The sequence below is a fragment of the Callorhinus ursinus genome, unplaced genomic scaffold (assembly GCF_003265705.2).
Source record: "Callorhinus ursinus isolate GAN/ISIS: 27379988/994484 unplaced genomic scaffold, GSC_fseal_2.0 scaffold4, whole genome shotgun sequence".
NCBI lineage: Eukaryota > Metazoa > Chordata > Mammalia > Carnivora > Otariidae > Callorhinus > Callorhinus ursinus.
The window spans coordinates 66,800,607-66,824,759 of NW_027397066.1; the positions used below are offsets into that span (position 1 = coordinate 66,800,607).

Genomic DNA, 24,153 nt, shown 5'->3' on the forward strand with positions numbered 1-24,153 from the left:
AAATGAAGTCTGTTACGGACATTCTTACTTTGTTACTCCAAAGGGGCATAGTGGAGTCAAGTAGTCCAGTTACCATGGTATGGTACTGCTTGAGATCTACTAAGATTTGCCCTTTGTCACTGGAACATTACTAGCTCCGCCAGACCCTGGCATCTAATTAATGTATTGCCTGGATGTCGTTTTTAGTTTAGGAGTTGTTTTACAGCATAGAAAGTAAAACCAGAGGAAAAGCACTTGGTATTACTAACGATCAGAACCTCGACCGAACCCAGGTCTACTATAGCAGTTCTCTTTCCATTACACTGATCAACATTATCTCCTCAGGCCTTCTCTAAAGCACCTTTACTTCTAAGTACAAGAGAGTAGGATTTTTGCACTCTTTCGAACACCCTTTTAATTTGGAAAGCCGAGTTTGTTTTTCTAGGACAGAAATAGATTAAACGGATTACTTAGGTTACAGTAGCTAATTTCTAGTGTTCTACAAAGCCATTTCTACCTACAGCTTTTACCTAGAGGTGCCAATAAAAAATCCGACTTAAAAGTGGGTCTGTTGGGCGCCTGGGTGGCTCAGTTGGTTAAGCGACTGCCTTTGGCTCAGGTCATGATCTTGGAGTCCCAGGATTGAGTTCCGTATCGGGCTCCCTGCTCTGCAGGGAGTCTGCTTCTCCCTCTGACCGTCTTCCCTCTCATTCTCTCAAATACATAAAATCTTAAAAAAAAAAAAAGTGGGCCTATCATTTGAGTCAAGAAAAAACACCCAGTCCTTACTACCCCAGACCTCCTACTACCTGGAATTGTACAGTATGGAGAAAGTGTTCATTCGAACTTCACCAAAACTCAATGATTCAAGCAGTGGTTACATTCTTTGGTATCATTTAATGTACATGTTCCTATCGCATTAAGTCAAACTACAAAGCTCCCTGCTCCCCATCCGCTTTTGTAGGCTGTGAGGTAAAAAAGGTATTTTAAGAAACAAGTCTCATGATTGGAACATAGCCACTTTCAGTGGTTTATGTATTGTCAATGGTGGTTTTCGTGCTACATGGGCAAACTTGAGTAGTTGCTACAGAGACCATAATTGTCTGCAAAGCCTCAAGTATTTACCGTATGGCCCTTTACAAGTTTGCCAATCCCTACTCTTTTAGAGAGGATTTTACCTACAAATGGATTAATACTCAAAAAGTATGAGACATACAGTATTGTAAATTTATTTAAAAGCCTTAACATAGTAGCATACAAAGGCAGTATGCAAAATGTCAATTACAGGGACACCTGGGTGGCTCAGTTGGTTAAATGTCTGCCTCCCGCTCAGGTCATGATCCCAGGATCCTGGGATCGAGTCCCGTATTTGGCTCCTTGCTCAGCAGAGAGCCTGCTTCTCCCTCTGCCTGCGGCTCCCCCTGCTTGTGTACACACTCCTGCTCTAATAAATATATTAAAAAAAATGTCAATTGTAACTGGTGATCATAAAGGTAAAGCGTTTTTGTTTCTAGACTTAACCTATTTATCTGGTTAAATATAAAGACTTCCTAGCTTGTTTTAAATGCAGGGAGTTCTCACGTGGACTATGCAAGCTGAAACTGCAATCTTAACCTACGGGATTAACAATCTTGTTCTGTAACCTTAAAATCTGTCAAACTCTCTTGATGTTGGTTATAAATACAAAAAAATATTTAAAACAGAAACATTGAAAATTGTAGCGTTTTATTTACAGAAAAGTCTCAACAGTAGTTTGAATAGTGCTTGCTTTCTCATGTAATTTACAATATGGAGCAAGAATCTTTTCTTCACCTTGGCAAACTGTCATACTCCTGAGTTTGGATCTGCTTCTAAAATTTTATTCTTTACGCATTCAATGTCATGAAATATCTGAGAGTTCCTTTAATGTGGTTTGTCACCTGCATCACTTCCTCTGAAACGTATTCATCCTTTACAACACACAATGGCTTTCCTCCTCTATAACTATGTTCACCTTCACTAAATTCTTCTGGCTGTATATCTAGACTACTTGAAGTAGCAGCAGTGTTAACATTCCCAGTCATCTGTATCTTCTAGAACTCCATTTACATTACAGCCAAACCCTGTGATGTTTTTACACAGTAGTCTTCTAATGTACAAAGCAAGGACTGCCTATGATTCTTGGAATAATGTGCAAATTTCACAGTAGCATCCTTATCTGAGCTTGCAGCTTCACCAGATAGCAGAAAATTAATCAATTCATGCCGACTTTACAAACGACGAAACCAGCCTTTATTAGCAGTAAAATGTTCTTTTTCAGTCTCCTTGTAGTTAACCATTTTCCTTCAGTGCAGCAACTAACCTCAACACTTTGGCTTGAATGCTAGCCAAACTGATTGGGATTTGTTTTTTATTAGAGTCCTCAGTCCCAAGTAGAAGTAAACATTCCATTTCAACCATACATGGCTTTCTGTTCCTAGTACAATTTAAAGTAAAAAATGTTGAAGCAACTTTACCTAAAAGTTTCACTGAACTTTTAAAAGATGGTTCGTACTATAGGTTCATGTCAGCCTAGGTCTCATCTTGTCTTCACTATGCTGTCACCATTTTCAAATCTTCTAATGACGTCCAATTTCACTTCCAGTGTTACCACTTTTTGTTTCTTTGCTGCCCTGTCATCTTTGTTGACCAATTCCCTCTTGATTATCCATTTTTGTAAAATGTCGGGGGGTTTATCACTGGAAAACTAGGCAACACAACTACATGCTTTACTCTGTGTGAACTAACAGATGTTAAGTGATCAATCACCAACAGACTTTTGAAAGAAGTGATATAAGTGGTTACTGACAATCTTTTATATGCATAATCATTTGTGGAATAAAGAGCTACCAGCAATGCTTATGCAACAATTTGGTTACTATTGTGGTAACTGAAATTTCAACCATGTTGTAGGGGAATTGATGTTATTTAACTAAACTGTGAAAACTGATCTTCACGTATATTGGAATGATGCAAAGTAAGGACTACCTGTATCTAAAAAGAAAAACTTGTATTAGTTCACAAAATAGTCAACTTTTAACCCAATTTAACTACTGGTCAAACATAACTATAGATCAAAATAAAAACCAAAGGTTTTCTCAAAGGAATGTTAGTTCCAGACTGAATTACTCATTGGAGCTGGAAAAATGTTTGGAGACAAATACATAATTCTTCATATTAGGATTTGCAGACAGTCCAACGACATCCTTTTAAGAATTTAGGCCCCCTCCCCTCATTTCAGTAATATTGAGGTCTGCAAAAAAGTAAAGTTCTGGCCAAATCTACTGTCGTCCAGGCTGTAAAGCTTTACAGTCATCACAAGGCACAAGACTGTATGTGTTTACAACTTATTCCATACCAGCCAGCAAGCACTATGTTTACTTCTGTAACAGTAGCATCCATCTCATTAATGTTTTAGTTTTGTTTTTGAATGCACTTATTTTGTACATCTTTTCATTAAGGCATATAAGCAAAGTTTACATTAACTTTTATGTTTATAGAAATTTATGAAATGAAAATGTGTGTGAATCAATTTTGAGTATTTGCAAATATTTTTCTCCTTTATATTCCTGATTTGAAACACTCCAAGACTACATGCATACTGACAGACTAATCTGGTATTAGATTTGAGATTTCCAGCTTTTGACTACCTACTTATCTACTGTTCTTGAATAAAGCTTAAGTTACAGGATGGTCATTCAGTGGCATATCAAAGAGTCATTTATAGATGATCCAAAAGTTCAGCAAATTTAAACCCTGGAATATATGATCTCTAAGAATTTCAGGGCCTGAATTACATTATTGTTTCTGAGAAAAGATGATCATCAAGGTTAAAAGTCCTGACCCCAGCCACCCAATTGCCAATCCTGAATCAAATCTATTGATTTAGAAAATTATCTTTCAAAGGTGAAAGGGAAAAAAATTTGAGTATGATATCCACATTATGCTCACATATTGTTTGCTGAAATCTGATTTTCTGTTCGCCAAAATTAACAAATTAATAAACCTCTTACCTTACTATATAAACGTTCACATTTTTTATCAGATAAATCTGACAAAATGATGTTCTTTATGAAAAACCCTTAATTTCATTCCTAAAAGGGAAAACATTAATAAGTAAATCAACAGACAGAAACTATAGTCTATCTATACTTTTTTTCTCTATGATTTTCTTTTTCCATTATGTCCTCATCCACATACATTAATCACAACAAATCATGATGTGAACAGCAGTGGAAAAGTTTAATCATTGGACATTTATATTTTTTTCCTATTTTCAACTTAAGCTATAATCGTAAGTTTTCCATGGATTAGCCCTTTTTAAACACATAATACACATTTCTATAAATTTTAATTCTCATAAACAGATTAAGACCTCCAATTTTACTATGAATGGAAAAAAACTCATACCAAAGATTAATTTCAAGTATTTATTTATCTACTTTGCATAGATTACCTTATGCTAATTTAGAAATGTATTCTCAACATTAAGCTTGACATGGAAAGGATAACTATAGCTTAATACAAATACATTCCAAAACTGGTTATATCTTGTTTTATAGTAATGCTTTTTGTTATTTGAGAAAGGACTGCCTTTCCAAGCATCAGAAGCACGTAAGTTTTAAAGGAAAAGGGGGAGAGTTGTCACTCCTAACAAAGAACTTTTAAGCAGTGATAAAAGGAAAAGAAGACTCCAAGGATTACAAATCCTTGGCACTAATTAGAATTCTGCCAATTATTGGCATTCTGATTGCTTTGCCAAGTCTATATTTTGCTCATTAAGAGGGACAGACGACCATGGGGGAAGGGGAGCAACAGAAAGAAAGGAAGTATGGGGTGCCCGGGTGGCTCAGTTGGTTAAGTGTCTGACTCTTATTAATCTCAGGGTTGTGAGTTCAAGCCCTGTGTTGGGCTCCATGCTGGGTGTGGAGCCTACTTAAAAAAAGAAAGAAAAGTATACGCACCATATTGGATAAATATCAAGCTTTTGAGGAAAAGGACACAAAGTGCCTAAAGCTGCTGCTGCATATTTATACCTTTATTCCATCCTATGTCAAATATTTCCATAAGTGCCTTTAAATAATTGGACTATGTTCCTTCAAAAACTGGAAACACAAATTTCAACCTAAGTCAGTCTGCATCCCAAGCAAAATACCAGGAGTACTTATATCTATAGTCTTCTCTAGCCACCTCCACCTAGGAAGAATTGGGAAAAGGGAAATGGGTCCAAGAAAAATATATATGACCAACGTAGAGTATTCTAGGTATAAAATGAGCTTTCTTATACAGTCCTTAGCAAATTTCCAAAAGGAAAGTAGCATCACTTATGGAATTTATATATTCATGGGCAAGAAACTGTGCACCTTAGAAAAGAGAGCACTTATTGGATACAGAGGCTCTCATACTTCTAATTATCTGACCAGAAGATCAAATATCAAACTCTTGATTCAATAAATTGAATTAAAAAAAAAAAAAAAAAGGCAAGCGTGGTAGTTGACCTCCAAGAGGATCCCCAACAATCCTCCACCCTTGGTATTCACACCCTTGTACGTGTCCACCTCCATGTCATCTTGGCATTTCTCTCTTGGATCATTCCCTCTGGTGGAAGCCAGTTGTCATGTTGTGCGGATACTCAGGCAGCCTATGTTCACATGGTGAAGAACTGAAGTCTTTAGCCAAAAGCCATCAAGGAACTGAGGCTTACCAAGTCAGAGTCTGGAAAACTGATGTCTCTGCTTCACCCTCCTCCCACTGTAAGGTAAGTGTTTATTGTTGTAACCTACTAAATTTTGGAGAATTTTTACATAACAATAATTAATACAGAGGGCCACAATCCATATTCAAAAAGTAAAATGTAGAGGTGCCTGGGTGGCTCAGTTGGTTGGGTGGCCAATTCTTGATTTTGGCTTGGGTCATGATCTTGGGGTCCCAGGACAGAGCCCGGTGTTGTACTCTCCACTCAGCTCTTCCTCTCCCTCCCCTGCCCCCCTGCCGCTTGCAGTTGTGCTCTCTCTTGAAAATAAATAAAAAGAATCTTTTTTAAAAGAAGAGAGAGTATGCACATGAGAGTATGTGAGAGAGAACAGGAACAGGGGAAGGGGGAGAGGGAGAAGCAGACTTCCCACTGAGCAGGGAGCCCAATGCGGGGCTCAATCCCAGAACCCTGGGATTATGACCTGAGCTGAAGGCAGACGCTTAACTGACTGAGCCACCCAGGTGCCCCTAAATAAATATACCTTTTAAAAAAAGGTAAAATGTACAATTTATGAACTAACTGAAAAGATCCGAAATTTTGGAGAAAGGATCAGATTCAGAACATTTTTTTACAGTTGGTCACCAATAATTTCCAAACCCCAAGGCTTTCTGAACTGAAAGGATGAAAAATTCAGCAAGAATATTACTAGAAATACATTTTAATATATGAGGCCAATAAGGGTTCTAGTAGAACTAGCTAAGGAATCCAACAAAAGGGTAGGTGTTCAACAAGGAAGATACCACTCTTAGAAAGCAAAAAGTCTATTTGCTTTTGAGGTACCTAGGTGGTTCAGTTTGTTAAGCCTTTGCCTTCGGCTCGCTCCGGTCCTGATCTCGGTCCTGGGATCTAGCTCTGCCTCTGGGCTCCCTGCTCAGCAGGGAGTCTGCTTCTCCCTCTGCGGGGGGGCTCGATTTCTCCTATACTCTAGGAGCATCCTCTAACAGCCCCCACCCCCTCCCCGTCTCTTAAATTAAAATAGCCTATTTGCTTTCATATGCTTGTTGTGAGAAAGTGTTTATAAAAACAAAACTGTGTGTATAAAATGCTAGCACAATGCCTGACATATAATGGTTCAATAACCATTAGCTGTTATTTTCTCCCCCAAGCTACCGAATTAATGAGATTCTATAACAGGAAATTATATTTCACCAAAGCCTTCACAAATCTTTGCTTGGACAATCCTCTATTTTCAACTCAGTACTATCGTTCCAGGAACACTTAGTACATTTAAAAGAGAAAGATATACTGATACACTACCTCCCCTGTATATTTGGAGTAATTATCTTCCAAGGCCCAGGAATCTTTTTCCAACATCTCCAAGAATGTTAATTCCTGAAAAAAGATATTTTAAAAATTACATTGCACAATGGTCAATGCCTTTTGTAATAATACCTTTAATACAGCTTACATATCCTCATTTATATATTCAATAATCACAACAGTTCATTATGTGAACAGCAGTGAAAAGGTTTAATCACTGGATATGAAGTTATTGGAGGAAGCAAAGATAAATGATCAAATTGAGAACCTCAGTGTCACCAGTAAAATAGCAACAAAAATGTAAAAGTTATAACCAAATATAAAGATACATAAATACAACTCAAAAAAAATTAGCGTATTTCCCTATCCAGAAGTATGCCCTAAAAATACCTAGGGCAGTGACTCCTCGTGGCTCCCATAAAGTGAGTTTTTCATTTAATCAGTCTACACCATTAAAGTAAATCTGTTTTGGGATGCCTGGGTGCCTCAGTCGTTAAGCGTCTGCCTTTGGCTCAAGTCATCATCACAGGGTCCTGGGATGGAGCCCCACATCGGGCTTCCTGCTCAGCGGGAAGCCTGTTTCTCCCTCTCCCACTCCCCCTGCTTGTGTTCCCTCTCTCGCTGTGTCTATCAAATAAATAAATTAAAATCTTAAAAAAAAAAGTAAATCTGTTTTGCAGCATAGCAGTTTTCAGTAACTCATTTGTACAAGAATGCCTTGAGAATAATGTTGAGAGCCACAGTATCTGGAATCCAATTAAGCAGAAAGAAAAGCCCTCTTTTCCTCTGAACCCATGATGCCTAACTGGCTGCAGGGGTACTTTCAACTCTAACTTAAGAAAATGAAAAACGAGAGCCTCCACCTGGGGCTACCTCCCCAGCTCCACCCACATGCCCTCAGGTGCTCAACAGGTTATACCATTTAGCAGCCCATTATCATACTCAGAGCTCCACTTCTATCTGTAATGTCTAGCATCCACCAGCCTCATTCTTCTAATATACCCTACGGCAGTCTCCACTGAAGTTACCTTGCAGGGGATGGGAGGGCTTAGGAGTACTTCCCCAGGTACTGATCACTATTTTAGAGATGATCAAATTGCATAGATTTCGAGTAATCATTGCTAATTTTCTTTTTTCCCTATAAGCCCCGCTTCTTTCAGATGCACAATTTTCTGAACAGAGGTATTTTTCAGAAACATGTATGTTATAGAACATACTTTATCTATTTGTGTGCTGGAGGCCGTAAAGACAAATTCACCTTAGACATTGTCTACACTCAAGGAGCATCCTCTAGCAGGTTCCCTACAAACCCCAAAGTCCTTAAAAATTGGGCAACCACCACAATGAAGTACCACTTCACACTCACAAGAACGTGGAGAAAATGGAATCCTCATCTACTGCTAGTGGGAATGAAAAACGGCCCAGCCACTTTGGAAAAAGTTTGACATATCCTCAAGAGTTTAATTAAATGTAAGTTAGCATATGACCCAGCAATTCCACCCTGAGGTATATACTCAAAAGAAATGAAAACGTGTCCACAAACTTGTACACTAACGTTCACAGAATTACCCATAATTGCCCCCCACAATGGAAACAACCCAAATGTTTAAGTGATGAATGGATAAATAAAATCATGGCAGTATATCCATACTTTTGGCAATTAAAAAAAAAAAGAAGTACTGATACCTGCTAAAATATGGATGCACCTTAAAAACATTCTAAGTGAAAGAAACCACTCACAAAAGACCATGTATTAGTTTCTGAATCCATTTATAAGAAATCTCCAGGATAGGCAAATCTACACCAAAAAAATTAGTGGTTTCCAAGAACTGAGGGTAGGGAAGATTAGAGGGAGTGAATGTTAATGAGAATCGGTTTTCTTTTTGCGGGGGTGGGGTGGGGTAAGGGTGGTTATAAAAATGTTCTAAAACTGATTGTGGTGATGGTTGCCCAACTCACAAAGATACTAAACCCCACTGATTTGTACACTTTACGTAGGTTAGTTGTATGGTATGTAACAGTCAGTAAAACTGTTACCCAAAAAACCGAAGCAACAATTTTTTCCTTAAAGATAATAAAATATTTTTATCTCTACTTAGCCTTATTTGGGTCTTAATTGGTTGAGTACTAGAAAAGTTTCTAATAGTCTAACAAATTGAAGGTGAATCAAATCCAGGTCCTACCCTTTGCACATATAACAGCCAAGCAAGCACATCCCCATGGATCAATTTCCCCCAAAATCAGGACTATCCTTAGGCCATGTGACTTTAAGAAAGCTACATCTACAAAAGCTCTGTTAACTTCGTTCAAGCAAGATATAATCATATTATAATGCAAAAGTAGATGTGAATAAGTAATACCTTTTTGGCAGGAATCTGGACTAAGTAAACAAAAAGGGGAAAAAGAAGCAATCTGGCTTGGAAATGTTGGAATCACTCTTGCCTCCTGGAGAAGGAAATGAAAAAATTGAATAGGAAGTACAAACATTTCTGTTTCCTTAATGGTCCTCCAATGTTTAGCAGGAGAGAAAGAAGCCATTTAATATGCTAAACATCTCCAAATGTACAAAATAAACTACACCCCATTTTGGTCCCAATTTATTTCTTCTATGAAAACTTAAATCTCACGCCGTAAACTTACACAAGACATCATTCTAAGGTCTTCTCACCCCTTGAAAGTTATCCATGATGTCCCACATCCCAACCAAAATCATTTCATTGTCCCTTTCTTCCCGTCCTTCCTCGTACTACTGCTGACGAGTCCCCAACTATACAAGTGCTGCCGCCAAGAGCCTCAAGGATCTTACCTTATTTCCTTCTTAATTCCCCCACAGACAATGGGTCTTGTAGAAAAGGGTTCGTTGAATTAAATGCCGACGTATCCTCATATTCACTCTCATTCAAGCTCCTCCGGGGTCACTTATCTCAGGCCAACCATACCAACAGCTCCTATATTATTATCTCCACATCAAGGAACTACCAAATAAAACGCAAGGAAATGATACGCTTCTCAGTAAATAATTTATTTTGGGCCCAATTTTGTCTTCAATATTTCCAGGGCACCGCGTTTATTCCTCGCCCATTTCTTCCTCCAGCCATATCCTCCAGTCACTTTCTGAGTTCGTACCGGAGACCTATCCCCATGTCCCTGGATTCGCCTCAATTTTGGCCTTGCCTCTTCACTTCGCATTCTCAAGCTCGGTCTCACAAGAACCCCGATGGCATCGGATGTAACCAGATGGGGTTGAAACAGAAGGAAAACAAAGCCATCAACAACTAAACCCACTAACCACCCTCGAACAAAGAAGGAGGAGCCGCCAAGTGCTCGTCTTAATGCCTCCGGTTTTTCCGATTGGCTGCAGCGGCGCGACGTGGCCTGTGATTGGTCACGACGTCAAGCGCAGCGCCCACGAAGAGGAAGGGTAGGAGTCTTGCGCCTTAAGAGCCCGCCTTTTCCGACAAATAAAGGTCGTAGCCGCCGAGCCCACGGGCGGAGCTAAATCTGTCGCGATTAATGCTGTCACGGGAACACCCAAAGTGGAGCCCCACGTAGCAAGATGACCCGAAGTTGCTCGGCAGTGGGCTGCAGCACCCGGGACACCGTGTTGAGCCGGGAGCGCGGCCTCTCCTTTCACCAGTGCGTGAGAGCAGCCTTCGGCTGTCTAACTCCCAGCACGGCCTGGCGGGCAGTAGGCCAGGGTGGGGCGGGGCCGGGCGTGCGTCGCGCCGTTGACGTGACGTGGCGTGACGTGCGTAGCGTGGAGGAAAGGAACGGGGGAAGTTTGAGAGTTAAGGTTGTTCCTGCTGTTCCCGCACATTGTTTACCTCTAAGTTGCCGATTCTTTTTCGTTGCCTACCGCTTACCTAATGGCTTTTAGCGGGGGTTATTCGAAAGGAGTCGTGCTTCCTTTCGGTCGTCTTATTTAATGTGAGACGGGACGGGAGGGCAGTTTGGGAGAACTGTCGAAGGTGTTCGATTCCATTAGAGTGTGTGGCTTGCTCATGAGCATGAGCGTAGATGAGTTTTCACCAGTACTGCCTGTCATTGCAAGTTATTCAGTAGAATTGACTGAGCTCTACAAGGTCGGCCAGAATGGCTGCATCTGGTCACGGCAAGAAGTTTCATTTGGCTCCAGAGTGGGGCAGATTTTCAGAGCAGTCTAATTTAAACCCACATCTGTAGTCCATATACACACACACACACACACACACACACACACATATATATATATGTCATTCAAATCAAAGTTCAAGGCACAATCGGAAGTAGAAAAGTGAGTAAAACAGATTCTCACAGACAAAAAAAAATATACTTCAAAAAGAGGTAGTCTACTAAGGTAACAGGAGATGTAGAGTTAAACCATTGACAGAGGACTTTTATGAGAAGATCAAAAAGAGCTTTATGGGACAGGTGGTATTTGAATTGGACCTTGAACTTAATCGGGGGTGGGAGTTAGCACTTAAATAGGAATAGCATGGAAAAACGTAAAGGGATGGAAAGTGCAGATAACCAGAGGAGTGGGAAAAGTAGCTTGAAGACATTTAAAAAGAAAAGGTTAAGGAGTTTCAACTATGTGTGGTTGGCCTTTTGTAGTCATTGTTTTGTTTTGGTTTTTTGAATAGGGTTGATTCCTCCAACTTAAGCTGTTGTAATTGTATTTTTTTTTCCTTCGGGATTTTTCCCCCATCAATTTGTTCCTTTTCTCTTTTTATTTTAAACTGCTCTCTCTACTGATCACTTGTCTAAGTCAATGAGCATGCTCACATTGCTTCCATTTTTAAACAGACTCACAAACTCTTGAGCCTATGTGCACAACTGCACTACCCTACCACTCCTTCCCTCCATAACCAGGCTCCTCAGAACAGGAGCATACACCTATTTCCCCAAGTCCTATTGACTTTTCAACCTATTGTAGCCAGATACCTGTCACTACTGCTCTAATGCACTGACAAAGGGTCACCAGTAATCTTCCCAAATCTAAGTGAGCACTTCTAAATCCTTCTCTTGACCTTTTTAACTTTTAATCATATCAACTACTCCATGAAACTCTCACCTCCATTGATTTTGACACTGTCCCTACTTATCTCCTTTTTCTCTAATTTTTCAATTTTTTGCTGCCATGCTTTTCTTATGACTTCTTAGGTTCTTTAAATGAGGAGGAGTTCATTTATTGCTTTTGTTTATTTTATATATTGAGGACCAAAGTAAGACCTGCTTAATTTTAAGAAAAGAAAGTGATATAATTATTACAGTACTCTGCTATGATTCTTCCAGGCTGATTTCTTCTCCATTCATTCCATTTTCCTGATTCCCAGAAATGATTTTTCTAAAAATGCAAATTTTATGCTAGTTTCCTGAAGAAAGGATTTTAATCTGAACTTTTCAGTGCCTAAAAGACATAGTCGAAGCTCCTCTGTGGAGCCTTTCCTTCTATACCTCTCTTCCAAATGTGAATTACATTCCCTCTGTTTTCTGTTACTGTATATATGTGCTGAATGAAACACATGTCCTTATATATGAATGGGAAGGAATCATCTGTCTTCCTATACCTAGGAAGTTGTAAGGAAGGCAGGAGAAAGGAGAGACAGGGAGAGGAGTTAGAATACTATGATGTTAGTCATAGCAACAAGGTAGTATTGATCAGAAGGGTTCAGAGGAAAGAATTTAAATTGTCAACTTGCCATTGCCCAGAGGCATCATCTTCAAACTTCTTGATCATGGAGCCCTCTCCGTAAGGAAATTTGAGTACAGGCCCCTGATATATGCATGGTGATTTATAAATTACATAACATGAAGTGATGTACTAATATATATTATGAAACACAAAAATCAAAGGATGGGGCAAAAAATTATAAAAATGGATTCTAATATGTTCTTCAAATCTCAGTAGATGAGTCCATTCTCCTCTGGAGGCCACTGATCTGAAGGATAGATCCCAAACTTACTAGAGCATAAAAGATCTTCTTTGATCTGACCTCCAGCCATCCTTCCAGCCCATCTGTAACCAGTACCAGCTACCTCCATACTCTCCTTTAACCCTCTTCAGCTTCCAAATTAGCTTATTTTTCAATGCTTTATGAAGTAAGATCCAGTAGTTATTTTATATCTCTGTGTTTTTGTATCTGCTTGGTGTGGCCACTGTCTGCATGGCAAGCTCCTATCGACACTTCAGTTCTTGCTCCAATATTATCTCTTCTGAAGCCTTCCCCAACATCCCAAGCACCATTACCAGAGTTGTGAAAGATGTTGCAGGGACACAGGCAAGGGGCTGTGGCTGAAAACCATGAATCAAAATGACTAAAGGTGTGGAAATTGTTGTTATGAGAATACTGGAACTTAGACACATAAATGGTTAAGTATGAGGTGGGACTGGCAAGTTTAAAAAGAAGTGACACTGTGATTCATTCTGTTTTTGTTGGTGTAAAGCAATTAATTTATTTCATAACCAAAGTAATATATGTATGATAATGTGGAAGAGTTTTTACCTGAATTATATAATTAATTCTATTTATTAAAACATTTCAAAAAGACTAGCATGCAAAAAATAATACATAACAAACATCTATGTACCCACCACTAGAATTAAGTAGATATTAACATTTTGCCTTGTTTCAGGTTGTTGTTTTTTTTCCCCGTTGAAAGAGAATTAAGTTACAGTTATAGTTAAAACTTTACCCCCTCAATCCTTTCTCTCTCTCCTCAGAGGCAACCACTGTAGAAAGGATTTTGTTAGCCACTTTTTCTGGAAAATATATGCAGGGAGCCAAAGGTAAATTTCTGCCGGTGGTCTAAAAAAGGCATAATCAGCAGGAGAGAGAAAATGGATTCTGTATTAGTGTAAACCAATTCATTAATGTATATATGAGATGATGGTTGGTTTGGGATTTTTCTTTTGCCAGAGGAGGCTTTAGAATAGGGAGACATGAATTCCAATTTCAACTACTATTTACTGGTAGCTGTACTTAGGTCTGGTCTTGGTTTCATCTCCTGTGAAAGGATAAAAACGCGTGTCGTGCATAATTTTTGTAAGATTAAAACTAAGTTTTCAAAACACACGCACACCTGGGTGCCTGGCTCAGTTGGAAGAGTGGGCAGCTCTTGATCTTGGGTCATGAACTTGAGCCCCACGGTTGGATGTAGAGATTACTTAAACTTTAAACATACACACACACATTTGTGGCACAAGGTAAATGCTTTAAATGTAGTATCAATTATGATTACCAATTTAATTCAGAATTCAAACTGGTCATGCTGGTTAGACTACAGTATTTTCCCAACCCTTTCATTTTGTTTAGTACTTTGGGGCAAACCAACAGTTTTTTGGGACTGGCTTGTTATACCTACTTCAAGGGCTCCAGATGGCCCAGGCCACTCCACCGGTTAAGGGGTTGATGGGTGTGGTCAGCAGGCATGCCAGTCAGGAAACTGCATCAGAGGATCAGGCTAGTAATAGAGCTTGGTGGACTAGCTCCCTTTTTACTGTCCTTTGTGTGGTTAGAGACTACACCCAATCTGTGGAAAAGCTGCCTCACAAGAATGTGCCATTAGTGAAGAAAGGAGCTCAGTGAAAAGAGATTTGCCTCGCCTTTATTAGAAAAAGACCTTCCTTTTGATCAAGTAGCATTATCTTCCTGGAACAATATAATGAAAGTCCTGAAAGTGGAATTGTTGTTCCTAGGAAAGAAATTCTGGGTAGTACTTTACCATTTACAAAGGCTTTTGAGTGCATTTGTCGCATTGTACACCTTTACAACAACCCTGTGAGGGGGCTCAAAGATTGAGAGATGTATCTAATACCACATGGCTGATGAAAGGTCATTGAAGCTTAAATACAGGTTTTCCAATTCAGTGTTTTTTCTCCAATTCAGTGTTCTTTCCAATTCTTTCAGAATTCAGTATCTCAGAATTCTGTTTTACTATACTGCTGTATTATTTCCCTAACCATGAGCTGAGGAACTTAAAATTTTCACTCGTTTCAGTTCATAACAACTACATGCTTTAAAACCTAAGTTAAAATATACAAAAATCACACAGCTACCTGTAGATCTGTCCCCAGGACAAGTCAAGGAAGAAGGTGCAGAAAGAGTAGTTTTGTGATTTTCATTATATCAGTTTCATAATTTTTTTTCCTCATAATTTCTAAACATAGTAATTTGGGCTTAAAAATAGAGACCTACAAGGTAATTTTTATATTCAAGGCTGGGAAAAAGTGGTGCCTTTCAAAAAAGAGGAAAACTGAGTATGGGAAGTGTACTTGATATCTACTGCTCAGTAACAAATTTTTTTTAAAATGCAGTGTGGAAACATTATCTCACATAAATTCTGAGGGCAGGAATTCAGGAGTAGATTAACTGGGTGTTACAGGGTGTCTCATAAGGTTGTAGTAAGATGTTAGCCAATACTAGAATCTTCTGAACACTTGATGAGGCTGAAGGGTGTACTTTCAGAAAGGCTCACTCAACGTGGCCTTTGGCTGGAAGCCTGTTTCTTGCTCAGTAGACCTGTATCTCTATAGGACTGCTCATTACATGGCAGAGAAATTACCCCCAGAGAAAAAAATCATTCAGTAGAGGGATCAAGTGCCTTTTATTATCTAGTCTTATTTAGCCCATTGTCACTCCTGCTTTTTTTTTTTTTATTTCTTAGAAGCAAATCACTAACTCTAACCCACACCCAAGGGGAGGGGAATTAGGCTCCATCCCTTGATAGGAGGAGAAGCACAGAATTTGTGGACATGTTTAAAGATGCACATACTAAATTTGAGCAAATTCTGTTAAGTGTAGGCAGTGAAGACAAAATGTGGTAGGGTATTTAATATGAGAATTGCCCTTGTACAAATTGAAGCAAATGAGATCACTTAGATATTGAAGTCTTGGTTTCAAAAAAATCAAAGAACTTTGAAAAATGAAATCAGATTGAGTAAGTTAAATTTTAACTGGACTTGATGTTTATATAAAGCAGTTAAATAATAAATGGGTTTATGTAATAAATACTACTGTAGTATTACTATAATATTTTCACGTTAATGGAACTTTAATATGATTGCTGTAGATTTCCAACTGATACCATACAGCGCTCAAAATGGATCAGGGCTGTTAATCGTGTGGACCCCAGAAGCAAAAAGATTTGGATCCCAGGACCAGGTGCTATACTATGTTCCAAACATTTTCAAGAAAGTGACTTTGAGTCATATGGCATAAGAAGAAAGCTGAAAAAAGGAGCTGTGCCTTCTGTTTCTCTCTACAAGGTACTTAAATCTAGGTGGAAAAAAAACAATTCTACAGAGCCTTTAAAAACCAAGATACCTCACATGAGATTTAAAAAATCCTAAGTCTTAAAATAAGTCCAGTAATAGATTTTAAATGCTTAGAAAACTTGTTTTGGGTTTTTTTTTTAATCTATATGTAATGTTGGAATTCTTTTTTTAATTAGGTATATAAATGCAAATCGTTGTCAAGATACTCAACGGATCACAAGATTACTAAACTGATCACAAGAATCAACTAGTAGATGCCTTAGAATTCAGGCTTTTGTTTAAGTGTGAGACAGTTTCCAGTATACTTAGAAATGACACCTTTTTAGGACTCCTCCAATAATGTTATTGATCTCGACCAAAAATGTACCTAATTATTAGCATTGATATAGAGAGTTATATACAGAAAAGAGAGGGCTTTCCATGAGTCAGTTACCAGTATTCGTGTTACATTCTTTTGTTTCTTGGCCACCTCTTGGCCACCCTTTTATACATGGCTCGTCACTGTCTGCACAGCCTGCAGTAGTCATCCATCTGTTCTATCCTGGTGCTACCCTTCCCTCCTCTTATCCATTGGAATCTCCTTTCGGTATTGTTTTGTCTCATTCCTCTATTCAGAAGAATGTAGTTGGTGTCACATCCAAACTCAAAGCTCCAAGAGCTTCCTTTTAATTGTGCATTTCTACATTTGATCTAACTGCTCTGAATTCTCTTTTCAAACTATTGTATTCTTTTTTCAAATTCTCTTTTCAAACTACTGCATAGTGAGAAATTGACTTGCTTTCATGCTTTTGTGTAGAATCAACAGTAGTTATTATTTACTGAGACCTACAGTAGTCCAGGCCATTGTGCCAGAAGATTTACATAAATTATCCTTAAAACAACTCTGTATTATTAACCACATTTTACAGATGAGGAGATGAGGGATTGTAGAAGTTTAGTGACAGCTAATAAATGAGGGATCCAGGATTCAAACCCAGATCAGTCTTAATTCCAAAGCCTGTGCTCTGTCCACTATGCCTTCCTTTTTGCACAAATAACTTTCCTGTCCCCTCTGTTAAGTCACGTTATTGCTTCTTTAAAAAACTACTCAAAACTCATTTCCACGAAGCCTTCCAAATTACCACCTTTCTGTTGTTACCTTAACCATTTCAGACACTTTCAGCATCAGGTTACTGTTTCTGTAGAGATGAAAAAAACCAAAAAACCCTTTTCACATTTTCCTATAAATACATTTGAAAAAATTAGAGATTCTGACCTTTTTCTTTCGTAATTAACACTCCACAGCAACCAGGTGAGTGCTTTGCATTTAGTGGTATTTTTATAGACCGTCTTCTGTGTAATCTCAAAAATAACCTGAATTTGGTATTTCTATTGCAGGTTCTGCAGGGTGTACACCTTAAAGGTAAAGCAAGACAGAAAATCCTCAAACAGCCGCTTCCTGATAATTCGCAAGAGGTTGCTACCGAGGACCATAACTACAGTTTAAAGAGACCTCTGACAATAGGTGCAGAGAAACTGGCTGAGGTGCAACAGATGCTCCAGGTGTCCAAAAAAAGACTGGTCTCTGTAAAAAACTACAGGATGATCAAGAAGAGAAAGGGCTTACGATTAATTGATGCACTAGTAGAAGAGAAACTCCTTTCTGAAGAGACAGAATGTTTGCTACGAGCACAGTTTTCAGGTATGTTCCCCTTTTCCGAATGACCATTATTTACTTTGTTCCTGCCTATGAAAATGTGCTTTTCGCTGAAACATGAAGTCTCGGGGTAAACAAAAAAAAGGAAAAGTAGTTGCCAAAATCCTTTTAGGTATTTCCAGCTTTCAAAGTAATGTGTTTATTAAAGGAAAAGCAAAGAAATATATAAATGATAAAAATTACACGTAATCCTGCTACCCAGAGATGAGATCATATGGTTGATACCGTATACTGTACTTTTCATTTTTTATAAAGCACTCATTTTACTGCAAATTCTTTATAAGCAATTTTAACTGCTACATAATTTATCACTAAAGTGTTTTTGTGGTGGAGTTGAACCAGATAATTTTGCCAGTTCCCTTTGAGCTTGGAAATTCTATGAGTGTCCATATTATTTTCTCAAATATAGAGGATATATATGTCCATTGGAAAGACTACCTACTCTTCTTCGTGAACCAGATATTTGAAGAGGGACAAAATAAGTATTGCCGACTTACTCTTTGATGAAAGCAGCAGAGATTTTGGATTTACATTATGGTAAAAAATAAGTATGTCTTGTTTCTAGAAAAGAGTAGGTATTCAAAGGAGGAGAATATTTTGTGTTCTTCCAGTAGGGGAACAGAGGTAATAAATAGAAATCCCCACCAGGAAAGAGGATTTTTTTTTTCCTCAAGGTAGGCAAGATTGTCTATTCAATCTGAATAGCATCCTATCCTCAGAAATGTTTCTTGTGTCTCATTTTCACCCTCCGATAAATGGTAACCAGGGAACAAAATAAAACAAATAAACTTATAACCCAGAGACTTCGGTTTATCCAGTTATTTCATTCTCTTTCCTATTCCTCTAAAATTCTCCACTTAGGCTGCCAATGAATAGTAAAACATAGTGATTCAAATGGAAACTTTTTTCTTCTCTCTTTTGAGTGAAGTGATCCAAGATGAACAGGAGGAGTTAATTGGTCAGGAGGCCCTAAGATTGGATATTAACCTTTGAACAAACTCAGTTAAACTGTGATTGGATTTGGATTTGGATTTGGATGCCTACCTCAGTTAAACTGTGATTGGATTTGGATTTGGATGCCCACCTCAGTTAAACTGTGATTGGATTTGGATTTGGATTTGGATGCCCACCTCAGTTAAACTGTGATTGGATTTGGATTTGGATTTGGATGCCCACTGCATTTACATCCAAATGCTATGATCTGTACCTGAAAATGTCACTGTATACACTCTTCATCACAAAGAATAAATAAATTTATTTTAACAGATTTTAAGTGGGAGTTGTATAACTGGAGAGAAACAGCTGAGTACTCTACAGAAATGAAACAGTTTGCATGTACCCTCTACTTGTGCAGTAGCAAAGTCTATGATTATGTAAGAAAGATTCTCAAGCTGCCTCATTCTTCCATCCTCAGGACGTAAGTGAATTACTCTTCAGATGTTAACGAGTATTTTATTATTTTGTTGCATTTTATGTGTAAGGCTATTCATACTCATACTCTCATTTATTAATCCATTTTCTCTTTTTAGAAACTTTTAGGTGGTATTTGCATATTATCACAGCAGCAAGATTTTCACCAACAAAATGAAGGCATATAGTCTGACAATTTTTTTTGCATCCTCCAGATGGCAGAGACACTCTCAGTGATAAAAAAAAAAAAAAAAATCTGGATTCTAATATACTTTAGTAGTTTGGGGACTTCTAAAACCTTTCAGTAGTTTTAATATCAGACTATCCTAGAAAATCTAGAACAGTTCTAGATTGTCACAATTGGTTTGAGGCTAAGCACAAAAATCTGCATTTTTGTAAGCACTGTAGTTGATGCCTGGGGCAGATTGTTCAGGGAGGAGATTTTGGTAAACAATTTTGTAGGATTTGTGGTCAAAATACATAGATGTATTTATAACTCTTAGTGTTATAACCCTGTGTTATAAGCAAATAACACAGAGGCTTTACAGTAATGTCTTATAAAAGTAATACTTAACTTTTACTATTTTTTTTATTACTGGTTTTACAGATGCCTATGTATGTATGTATGTATGTATTTGGCTTAAAAGTGACAGAAATTTATTGTCTCACAGTTCTGGAGGCTGGAAGTCCAAAATCAAGGTGTCATCAGGGTTACTTCCTTCTGAGGGCTGTGAGGGAGGAGGGTCTGTTCCGTGTCTCTCTTGACTTGTAGGTGGTGGTCTTTTTCCCTGTGTCTCCTTAGATCATCTTCCATTATATATGTGTGTTTTGTGCCCAGACTTCCTCTTTTTTATGAGCCAGTCATGTAGAATTAGGATTCACTTTAATGACCTCATTTTAACTTGATTACCTCTGTAAAGACCATATCTCCGAATAAGGTCACATTCTGAGGTACTGGGGATTAGGACTCCAATGTATCTTTTTTGAAGGACACAATTCAAACAGATAATAGTCACTTTCCTGATGCATAATATAAGCCTCCCCATTACCCACAACCTGTAGGCCAACTCCTTCCTGTGGTTTACTGAACCTCACTGATGTCTGGCCTTAATGAGGAGCAGGGACAATTCACTCATTTAATTATTATTAACATTTAGGGAATTTTCTTCCCGTCTTTTTCCTGTGCTTAGATTTATTAGTTTTTTACATAGTTACGATCTTTAACAACTGCATAGTATCAGGAAGTTGTGCCCTACTTAACCAGTGCATTCTCCAGCTATTGGACATTTATTTATATTGATCAAGCCTAAGAAAGAGAGACCATGATTATGAATTCCCAAGGAGTTTTGCTATGTAAGGAGCAGAGATATGGATCTGTGGGGCAAAGGGAACATAGGTGGAGGGGAGGGCGTCTGTTGAGAGCACAGTTGTTCTGTGTTTGTGCACTCAAGGGAATGATCTAGTAGGGGAGAAAATTGGTGATGCACGGGAGAAAGGGTCATTGCGGGGGATAACATCTGACACCATTGTGGAGAGACGTCTGGCCTTAATGAGGAGCAGGGACAATTCACTCATTTAAACAGGAAGAAAGGCAGAGATACAGATTCAGTAGGTTAACAGATTGATGGTCGGAAAATGAGTTTTTATTGAATTGCTTCTGTTTTCTCAGTGACATAAATATAATAGCTGAGGAGCGCCTAGGTGGCTCAATCCATCAAGCAACCTGCTCTTGATCTCAGCTCACATCTTGGTCTCAGGGTTGTGAGTTCAAGCCCCACATTGGGCTCTGCACTGGGCGTTGGGGAAGGAGATAAAAGAAGTTTGGGGACAAAGGAGAAAATGTGAATAGTTGTTTTTTCCCCTCTGTGATGATGGAGAAACAGTTATATGGTAAACAATTAGATGATGACAGACCAAGCCAGATTTACATTTTTTTTTAAAAACCCTTGGTTCAGACAGGTGCCTCCCTCACTAATTTCTACTTGTATCTTTCTCTAATTCTTAGCCACTATCAATCCCTTCTCTAATTTTCTGTGCACTGATGTTGGATCTTTTTCAGTTCTCTCTTGAATTCTTTATGTCCAGAACCTTTCCAGAGCTCTGCTTCTTCTAATTCCAGTTCTTTGGGTCTTGAAGGTTTGTTTTCACATATCTTTTGTAAGAATGTCATAACATCCTTAGCCTTCCTTATTTTAACAGTGATAAATATGGAATGATCTTATAGATTTTTTTCTAATTTTCTATTTAGATATTCATTGCAATTTAGTAAATTAGCTCCCTCTAATAGGGAAGGTGGTATGAGAGATTGAAAGGTAAACAAGACCATGGAGGATCTAATAGTCTTGAAAAACACTCAGCTCAACATTATGGCTCTTCAGCGCTCTAATTTTTCCAGGCAGGGTTTTAAGCCACGCAGTGGACTCCCTATGATCACTCCATAAATAAGCTAGTGTTTAATTTAAAATATCATGTTGATGAGAATGTAAATCATTGGTAAAAACTCTGTGAAAGAAAATTTGGGAATGGGAATTAATTTTAAATTGATTCACCCAATTATCTGCACTGGAGGTCCAAAATTTGTTTTTAATTTCTTTTTTTTTTTTAAAGATTTTATTTATTTATTTGAAAGAGAGAGAATGAGAGAGAGAGAGAGCACATGAGAGGGGGGAGGGTCAGAGGGCGAAACAGACTTCCTGCTGAGCAAGGAGCCCAATGCAGGACTCAATCCCAGGACCCTGGGATTATGACCTGAGCCAAAGGCAGTCGCTTAACCGACTGAGCCACCCAGGCATCCCTTCTTAGCCTATTTAAAATAAAAACTTTTACATAGAGGCATGAAGTAATTTCATTACATACTGATTCCATATGCAGCACGGTTAGCATCTTTGGTGTTCACTTGAGGAATCTTAATGCAAGAAACAAAAATTTTAACAATTAAAATTTGGAGACACATTTGCAAAGGGCATCCAACATACTAGTGGGCTATAGCATTGCCCTGTTTTGTCATTATCTTACTATTTTAAAGTATCAACAGCTGATTAATTCTTAAAATTTTTTTGATTAATACTTTTGTCTCTTAAATGGGTTAAAAGCAACTTAAAATATGTCTTTTGGCATCCTATAAATGTGTTTTTCAAATCCATTAGTGCATCTGGAAATTTAGTGGGTCATAATTGGTATTATATACACACATGTTATATATGTGTGCATGGCATGTAGTGAGGGTAAATTTCATTTATGGAACTTTTAGGTTGCAGCAAAATATTTGGAAAGCCCTGTCCTGAAATACTTAGGTACGTTAGAGTCTCAGTTAGAGGTCGGCTGTCCAAGAAGAAACCTTGGCAGCTTAGAATATAGCCCCAAAATCAGAAATATAACCTCCCCTGGGGCACCTGGGTGACTCAGTCAGTTAAGCATCTGCCTTTGGCTCAGGTCATGATTACAGGGTCCTGGGATCAAGCCCCACATCGGGCTCCCTGTTCAGTGGGGAGTCTGCTGCTCCCTCTCCCTGTCCCCCTGCTTATGCTGGCACACCTGCTCTCTCTCTCTCTCTCTCTCTCTCTCTCTCTCTCTCTCTCTCTCAAATAAAAAAATCTTAAAGAGGGCCTGTGGGTGACTCAGTTAAGCGTCTGCCTTCGGCTTAGGTTATGATCATGGGGTCCTGGGATCAAGCCCCACATTGGGCTCCCTGCTCAGCAGGGAGTCTGCTCCTCCCTCTCCCTCTGCTCCTCCCTCTGCTTGTGCTCTGTCTGTCTCTCTCTCAAATAAATAAATAAAATCTTTTAAAAAATGGGAAGAAATATACCCCCCCAAAAGTCATTTGAGTTACAGAAGTAAACTTCAGGGGCACCTGGTGGCTCAGTCTGTTAAGCGGCTGCCTTCGGCTTGGGTCATGATCTCAGAGTGCTGAGATCTAGCCCCACAGTGGGCTCTGCTCAGCGGGGAGCCTGCTTCTCCCTCTCCCTCTGCCTGCCACTCTTGCCTGCTTGTGCTGTCTCTCTGTCTCTCTCAAATAAAATCTTAAACTTCGGTTAAGATGAACACTCCATCTCTACTTCAGAATCCATTTAGTCTTATTTTAGATAGTGATTAACTTGGCTATTGCCTTTCCTGACCCTACAACAAATTAGAAAGAGTAAATTAGAACTAAGTGAAAAGGATTCTGAAGACAGAGGCTAACATTAATAGGAAAGCATAATCAGGAATCTGGGAAGGTCAGGGACACTACAGAAGAACTGCTAAGGTAGTAATGTAGGTACTTTGTGTAGGGCAGACAGATGCAGACTCCTTAATTGTCCCTGAGGGCATAATTTTGAGACTGCAGGGAGCGGAGGGAAAAGCTTGAGCAGGACCTTGGGAAAGCTGGGTTTCCTGTTTGTGCAGAGCCAGCAGCACAGTAAGGGCCATGTGGTTCAAGCTCTCCCTCTGTCCCAGTTTCCTAATCTGTAAAATGAGGTAGATGTGCTAGATACTCTCAAACTTCCTTCCCCTTCAGCAGTTTTCTCATTTCATTGAATTTACAGTTAAGACCAGTTTATGATCTAAATTATAAATATATCAATGAGAACAAACTAGGTAATTGATTTGTATACTTTTTAAAAAAAGTAAATGAGCAAGAAAATTGCTTCGTGGTATGTTTGCATCTTGAAATACTACTCTGTTTCTGAGTTTCTCTGTTACCTTCTTATTTTAGAGTAATTATATGAATACATGCTTGAAAATAACTGTAGAATGTGGCTACTTATACTTGGCATTGTTTCTATAGGGATTTGAGGCTAC

General features: G+C 38.6%; 1 protein-coding gene and 1 long non-coding RNA gene across 10 annotated transcripts in view; one reads left to right on the plus strand and one right to left on the minus strand.

Moving 5' to 3' along the window:
* Positions 1-1,687: 1,687 nt before the first annotated feature.
* LOC112835683 (uncharacterized) lies at positions 1,688-10,444 on the minus strand. 4 transcript variants are annotated; one of them, XR_012377962.1, is made up of 5 exons: positions 9,819-10,444; positions 9,373-9,457; positions 5,496-7,084; positions 4,011-4,091; positions 1,688-2,991 (listed from the first exon to the last, which is right to left on the minus strand). It is a non-coding gene; the product is annotated as an uncharacterized lncRNA (long non-coding RNA). The 4 variants fall into 4 exon arrangements; XR_012377960.1 differs by having other exon boundaries at positions 1,688-4,091; XR_012377961.1 differs by having other exon boundaries at positions 4,011-7,084.
* A 68-nt stretch (positions 10,445-10,512) lies between these two features.
* Positions 10,513-24,153, plus strand: part of THAP9 (THAP domain containing 9) — a 37,266-nt gene continuing 23,625 nt past the window's right edge. For 4 of the 6 annotated variants that reach the window (XR_003211291.2, XM_073891855.1, XM_025887256.2 and 1 more), the window contains exons 1-4: positions 10,513-10,648; positions 16,064-16,259; positions 17,646-17,949; positions 19,231-19,381. Coding sequence is in view for 5 of the 6 variants with exons in the window: in XM_073891855.1 (XP_073747956.1) it covers positions 10,569-10,648; positions 16,064-16,259; positions 17,646-17,949; positions 19,231-19,381 (731 nt within the window). In the remaining variant the exon portion in view is untranslated. Of the gene's footprint in view, positions 10,649-16,063; positions 16,260-17,645; positions 17,950-19,230; positions 19,382-24,153 lie in introns of those variants that run through there. The other 2 variants (XM_073891853.1, XM_073891854.1) reach the window with 2 other exon arrangements.